A 7450-nucleotide genomic window follows, 5' to 3' on the forward strand; every position below is an offset into this window, starting at 1 on the left:
CACACGAGGGAGAGCAGGAGCCTCCTCTCATCGCAAGAGCGTGATGGGAGGGTCACTAAGAGCAAAGTGCAGCTCTTTGCAAAGGAGACTGTTGATACAGTACCCTGTACAACAGACAGAATCCAGAGGCTGCCAGCTAGTTTGAATGTATGCATAGAATTTTGCACAGAAAGAATATGCAAAAGGCTGCCGTCCTTTAAGCCTCCTACTGTGGAAACCAAGAATGCCTCATCATAGTTTTGACCATTGAGCAAGCAGGGATTCTAGTGCTCTGAACAAGTAAGCTGTGGTTTGACTTAGTTTGCACATTCATATCTTTTTGCCATTGTGGCAGCTAGTCCTGTATGCTCAGCTTAAACATGTAGGAACTGTTAGTGGGTTTTCTCTGAGGGCATCTTCACACATTAATTACAAATGAAGCAGTTTCCTATTTGTGATGTGGCGGTTAGAGTGTTGGACTTAGCCATGAAGCTCACTAGATGACCTTGACCAGTGTCCGTCCCCTCTCTCTCTCTCTCTCTCTCTCTCTCAGCCTCCTCAACTTCACAGGGTTGTTGTGACTCAAGGGAAAAGCAGAGGGGATGGAACAATGTCTGCTACCTTGAGCTCCGAAGAGAAGTAGAGATATAAATGTTGTGATTGCATTTATATCCTGTGCTGTCTGTCCTGGATGGCAGCCTCTCTCCAGAGAACCAGGCAGGTGACTTTCCCAGCCCTGCCACCTCTTTTTTACTTTAACTGGAGATGCTAAGAATTTAACATGGAACCGTCTGCATGCAAAGCACACTGCCGAGTTACAGGGTCCTCTCTGCTACTGAGGAGTAGAGGGGGGGAAAGGAGCTGTGTGACTCATTCATCGCACGCACAATGAGATCTGTAAATCTTGGGACACTCTGGAGCTCATGGCTGGTGAAAACTGTAAGCCCCATCTCACACATCTCAGTAGAAGTGAGAAAAGAAGAAATCCAAATCAACTGGATAGCCCCTCTTTTTTTCCTCTTGGTATGAACTAATAGCCAGCCCATTTGATGGCCACTTTTGACATGAATGTTACTAGTGAATATGCCTGATGTCAGACCCTTGTTCATCTGGTTCCCCACTACTAACAACGCCAAAAGCACCAGCATGAGGACCTCACCTTGCATCAGGCGGACTTTCATGCACCCCCGTCTAGCAGGGCACAGGATCCCTCTATGCAGAGCCCCAGGCGACTCCCACATCTGGAATCGCAGCTTGCAAAGGAACATCCCAACTGGCCCTTAAGGACCCAACATTTCACAGCTGGGGAAGCCAGCCAAATCGAAGTATTGCCAATTTTGACATGACAGCCTCTCCTGCCTGCAGACACACAGATGCCTCTTTCATCTGCCAGAGAAGCAGGAGCAAGACTTCCATCAGCCCCACCGAGCTGCTCACACCGAACGCAAGAACATCACCATCCCTCCTCGCCAGTCCTTAACAGGTCAAAGACCCTAGAATCCGCACAGGCGCCTTCTTTCTGTGAGCCACTTACTCCAGCTCCATTTGCAACAGGCGCCCTCCTCAATATTTATGATTGCATTTATCCCTCGCTTTCCGCGAGGCGCCTCAAAGGCGGCGCACAAAAGACGTGCATCTTTCGCAATGGCCGGATCCGGATTGCAAAGCCACCTCTTCCCCGGGGCTTGCTGCTCCCTCCCGCTTCCTCCCCCCCTCCCCCCCCCGCTCCTTAGCCAGAAAAGAAATCCCGTTGTTCTTAGCCAGAGGAGCTGACCCCGGGGGCAACTCGGCGGCCAAGGCTCCCCGCACTTTCCGGAGGGAGCTTTCTGCTCTCCTCGCGCCACTCCGTAGCTCTTCCCCGATTGTAAATGCTGCCATGGTTACCCAAGCAAGAATGCGAGAATAAATACAAAAGCCCGCCATGCAAAGGCAACTCTTCCTCCGCTTTCGTTTCCCGCTCCTCCATCTCCCAACCCCCTCGCAATCCATTCAAGCAGCCGCTGCCAATCTCTCCGCAAGCGAGATTAATGCTCCGGCGGCGCCGAGCATCCCTCGCGCTCCCTGCGCAGTCGAGCAGCAGCAGCAGCCGCCGGAGCAGCAACCCGAAAGCGAGCTGCGCCAACGCGATTGCGCCGCGCTCGTCGGCGCGGAGGGTTTGCTGCTGCTGCTGCCGCTGCCGCTGCTGCTGCTGCGAGGATGAGGATGAAACCAAAGGTCACCCCCCCCCCCTGGAAGATCACCGTGCCACACACACTTACGACGAGGGGGATAGTCCTCTCTTCTTTGTGGATCTCGACTTTGCCCGTGGATCTCTGCCCATTCCTGCCGCCGCCGCTGCTCGGCGATCGGCTGGATGCTGCTGAATGAGGCTTGTTGTCCTGCCACAAGTAATAGAAAGTGCCCAGGATCCAGGCTACGGTCAGGATGGCGATGGCATTAGCCCGGATCCTCCTCATGCTGAGAGACCCGGAGTAAACTGAGGAAGAGGGATCTGGGGGTGGGGTGGGGATCAGATGTAGGAGAGGTGCGGGGGGTGGGGTGGAGAAGAGACTGACTGGGGGGAGTGGTGATAGGATATTCTCTCTCTCTCTTTCCCTCTTATTTGGCTGCCTCGTACAGTCACAGCTGTTTGTTTTAGCTCTTGTCTCACTGCTCAGTCCTGCAGAGCGAAGAGAGCGAGGGAGCGAGCGAGAGCTCTTCAGGGTCCTAACGCCCTTTGCAGCAGCTACAGTTTTTTTATATATATTATCATCCCTTAACAGCCCATCCTACAGGGGACAATCTAGCTTTGCATTTCCGACTGGCTCAGAGGGACAGGACCCAGCATTTATGTCCTCCCGTTTGTTTATTTTTTTAGCACCTGCCTTTGACATTTTAAAGAAGGGGGCATATTTTCCTTTGTGCGTTGTATTTTGGGGGAGCTTTGTGATAGTTTCAAGGCCCCGTAGGGGAGGGGAGGGTGCAAAGAGCGCAGTGGGCTTTACTTACCGTACTCATAAAGCAGCGGGAAGCGGTTCATTCGTTGGTCGCCAAAGGGAAAAAAGCATCCTATAAGCCTGAGTAGCGCTGCTCCTCGTTTGTGAACACAAATTTGACACTATTTGCATGCAGTTAGTTCTAAATCTGGTGCTGCTGGACATGTTGCATTTCCCAGCATTCCAGGGACTGCAAGACAGATCTTGCCCAGCAAACCCAAATATTTTAAATCATAGAATCTATAGAGCTGGAAGGGTCCTGGGGGGGGGGTCATTCAGTCCATCCCTCTACAATGCAGAATTCAAGTCCAGCATCCCTGGCGGATGTCTGACCACCCTGTGCTTAAATAGCTCTAGTGAAGGGCAGCCCACCACCTCCCAAGGTAGTCTGTTCCATTGCAAAACAAATACTTATAAAGTGCCTCCTAACATTTCACTGATATCTGGATATCTGCTTCCCTGCAATCCACCCAATGCCTGGAACAACAGATATTAAGCCTCAGTGCTTTTTTCCTTTAAAAATTCTGCCCCTCAATGAGGCCAAACTTAGAGTCACAAAATGTTTATGGGTATGTGTACCGTACCCCCAGAAAAAAAGCACTGATAAGCCTATTCCATCTTCTTGCATGCCAGTCCTTTCAGATATTTGAAGGCTGCCATCATGCCCCCTTAATCTTGGTTCTCAGACCCCTTATCATCCTAGCTTCTCTTCTCTGGCCACAGGAGATTTGAAAACGAGAGATTGTGGGGAGGGATTTTGCCTCTTGGAAGATGAATCATGCAGAAAGCCTTGCCGTCACACTTTTGATGTGCCCTTGCAACCCCAACATCTAAAAAAATAAAATAAAAAAATACCAGAACTGCTGTTCTCACCAAGGTAACAAGAGCATCCGGGTAAAACAACACTATTGGGGGGGGTGTCGCTTGCAGCCTGGTTTTAAATTAATGGTTTGTCATTGATAAATGCATTTAGAATTCCAGCCCTGGATTTCTGCGAAGAGGATGAAAGTGAAATCTTGATGTCCCTTGAAATTATGTACGTTATGACCATGGAAAATCTAGCCATCCTGCTAGAATGAAAAAGTGTCAGACAGGTATAAAAAATGTCCTTTGAAAGGGAACAGAACATGACCATGTTGCAGACAGAATGGCCCCTGTTAACTTTTGTGAGCAATTGTGGTATTGATGATTCAGTAGGAATGATTCAGACTCCTGTCTCAGCTAGAATTGACTACGCAAACAAACACCCCAGGAGGATGACATTAGATGCAGAGTGGCAGGGAGAGAGGAGTTCTGGTGGATCCTTGTATTCATAAAACTTCTGTTACACCTAATAGGAAACACGGAGTCAGTCTGAACATCCTAGTCAAATGCGATTGAGTTGGGCTGTGCAAGTTCTAGATGCTCAGCCCAACTCCTTTGCCCAAAAGACTTTGGTGGGACCTGCTGCTTCCTAGCAACAACAACAAAAAAAAAAGGGAGGGAGCTAAGGATGGAGAAATGAAATGCTTCCTGGTTATTCCTGGTTCCATATGGACACTCTGTACTTTTTGCTCCTATACTAGATGAGAGTGTGTCTTTATTATGATAATCTTTTGATAGCTTCTTCAGGCTACAAAGTAGAATATTTTTTTAATATATGTATCAGAATCCACTAAAACAGGGGGTGGAACACCAGTTGTTGTTAGAGACCAGCTCCCATCATCCCTGCCCTATGGCCGCACTGATTGGGGCTGAAGGGAGTTGGAGGGTCACAGTTCCCTTAGCCCTGCAGTAGAACTTTCTCCTCAGCGCGGCATAATCAAAACAATTGGGAGAAGTACAAGAGCCTGGCTGTTTCAATTCAACAGGACTCATGCAGAAAACTTTCCCAGGGAATTGTGCTCACAGCTATTATTTCTAGGGAGGCCATATGGCTGCAGTTGAATATTTATTTTTAAACCCTAAAACTTGAAGAATGCAGATATTCTGTGTGTAATGTAATGGTCCCATATTCCCTGAGGCCTTGCTGTGCTAGCAGCATGAGGGCAGTGAGGGGGTGAGTTTCTGTTTCTCATGGTGGACAACAGCTTTGGAATATGGTAACTGTGAAGACAGGAGTGCCTGGTGTGCTCTGGTCCATGGGGTCACAAAGAGTCGGACACGACTAAATGACTAAACAACAACAACTTCATCCCAAAGGCACACTGGAAGGGAGGAGTGTTATTGATGTGATTTTTAATCTGCAGTTAGGGGCCTATGTCAGGCTAGGAGATGCAGCCCATGGGTGGGGTGCAGAATTAGAGAACAGCGCAGTAAGGCACTCCGACCAGCAGGCGGCAGGAGAGCGTTTGTAGTAGAAACAGGGGTGCATCGCAAGAGGGAACTCCAGCAAGTGGCAACAGAGAAGCTTCTGTGGCCCTGCAGCTCCAAGCCACTAAGAATGACTACACCTGATCTAGGGTAGCTCCAAGCTTCTCAGGTGGATATTTCGGAAATCCGAGTGAAGTTTAGCAATCCCAACTGAGGATGTGAAATACCCGTGATGAGCAAGACCATAGTGCAGTCAAAGCACAGGAGCTGAATCTCACATTATTCTTATTCTTATTATTTGTATCCTGCCCATTTGACTGGGTTGCCGGAGCCACTTTGGGTAGCTTCCGACAGATGTAAAAGCACAATAAAACATCAAACAGTAAAAACTTCCCTATCTGATCTGTAATGAGTGAGCTTCTGTCTGTGGAGTGAGCTGAGGAGAATTTTGGTAAGGCAAGAGAGAGAGCAGGACAGACACAACTCCAAACGAGTAATGGCTGTTAAATCTGACTACAGTTTCATAACACCAAATGACACCTTGTAGCCCAAGGGGGTGGGTGGAGAAACTTTTCCACACCAAGGGCCACATTCACATATGAGCAACCTCCCAGGGGCCTCATCATGGTGGTGGGCGTGGTCAGAGGCAAAAGTGGGCTGGGCAACAGCTGTGACTCTTACCTCGTGCCGTTGTCCACATACCAGCCATGCAAAAGGCATGGACACCTGTACACTCTTACCTCTCCATCCTCCCTCCAGGCAAGCAAGATGCATGATCACAGTTGCAGCACACACTCCAGCCAGGGAAGAGCACTTGTAAAGGGATGGAGCAGGGCCATTGAGTCCTGAGGGCCAGATAGGGAAGCCTGGGTCCGGGGCTTCTCTGGGCTCTGGACCTGCAGTTCCCTCCCCATGTTTTAGCCTGAAATGCCTTTTACAGTTACTGTTTTGCTGTCCTGGCAGGAGACGGTCAATTTTAGATCAAGTGCCCATTTCAGAAAAGGCAGGTTTACTTTTGAAATATAAATAAGGGAAATGCAAATAAAATAAAATAAAATGGATGCACTGCTTGAAAGTTTGTCCTAAGCTGTGTAAAGGTAAAGGAACCCCTGACCATTAGGTCCAGTCGTGGCCGACTCTGGGGTTCTGGCGCTCATCTCGCTTTATTGGCCGAGGGAGCCGGCGTACAGCTTCCGGGTCATGTGGCCAGCATGACTAAGCCGCTTCTGGTGAACCAGAGCAGCGTATGAAAACGCCGTTTACCTTCCCACCGGAGCGGTACCTATTTATCTACTTGCACTTTGATGTGCCTTTGAACTGCTAGGTTGGCAGGAGCAGGGACGGAGCAACGGGAGCTCACCCCGTTGCGGGGATTCGAACTGCCGACCTTCTGATCAGCAAGTCCTAGGCTCTGTGGTTTAACCCACAGCACCACCCGCGTCCCCTCCTAAGCTGTATAGTACCAAGCATATCTGCTTATCCATTAAGCCCAGGGAAAAGGCAGACAGAAAAGTTCCAACTGTCCAACTTAACAATATTAGGGGGTTATAGTGGTATACACAAAGCAAATGAAATGAATGTCTGTCTAGGCCGGGGGTCGGCAACCTGCGGCTCCAGAGCCGCATGCGGCTCTTTAAAGCCTTTGCTGCGGCTCCGGGGCAGTGGCGAGGGGCGGAGGCGAGGGGCGGAGGTGACCAGCCTGCCGCCCGGTGGGCGGGGCGCCGTAAAGCAGAGCGCCCCCCTCGCCAGGCAGACATCCGCAGTGTGGGAAGCCTTGCCGGACTTCCCGGCAAGGCTCCCCACGCTGCGGATAGCAGCCTGCCGCCCCGCAGGCATCGGCCAGCCCCACAAGCTCGGGGGACAGCAGGGAGGCGCAGCGCCGCCATCCCGCTGTTCCTCGACCTGGTTCGGTTTCCCCGACCTGCTTTTGGGGGGGAAATAAAGGGAAATTTTTTTCCCTTTATTTCCCCCCAAAAAAACTAGGTGCGTCCTATGGGACGGAGCGTCCTTTGGGGCGAAAAATACGGTATTTTTATAATGACGAATGCCTCATTATTAATTATTATTTACATCAAGCACTGATTATGATTTATGGTACACTGGGGCCCTGATTAATTTTCTATGGCATTTTGGGGCATTGATTATTGGGCATAGCAAGTCGCGGTCGCGTGGAATTTGTGCTTTGTGACCGTTTGAAGTGGGGT

At 50.0% G+C, this 7450-nt stretch overlaps 1 protein-coding gene across 3 annotated transcripts in view; it reads right to left on the reverse strand.

Moving 5' to 3' along the window:
- GALNT16 (polypeptide N-acetylgalactosaminyltransferase 16) overlaps positions 1-2991 on the reverse strand; it is a 141385-nt gene extending 138394 nt beyond the window's left edge. Inside the window, exon 1 of one of the 3 annotated variants that reach the window (XR_014220403.1) lies at positions 2238-2632. Coding sequence is in view for 2 of the 3 variants with exons in the window: in XM_082225184.1 (XP_082081310.1) it covers positions 2238-2435 (198 nt within the window). In the remaining variant the exon portion in view is untranslated. Of the gene's footprint in view, positions 1-2237; positions 2633-2967 lie in introns of those variants that run through there. The other 2 variants (XM_082225185.1, XM_082225184.1) reach the window with 2 other exon arrangements.
- Between the last annotated feature and the right edge of the window lie 4459 nt (positions 2992-7450).

This window comes from Podarcis vaucheri (assembly GCF_965113315.1).
Source record: "Podarcis vaucheri genome assembly, chromosome: 1".
Classification (NCBI taxonomy): Eukaryota; Metazoa; Chordata; class Lepidosauria; order Squamata; family Lacertidae; genus Podarcis; species Podarcis vaucheri.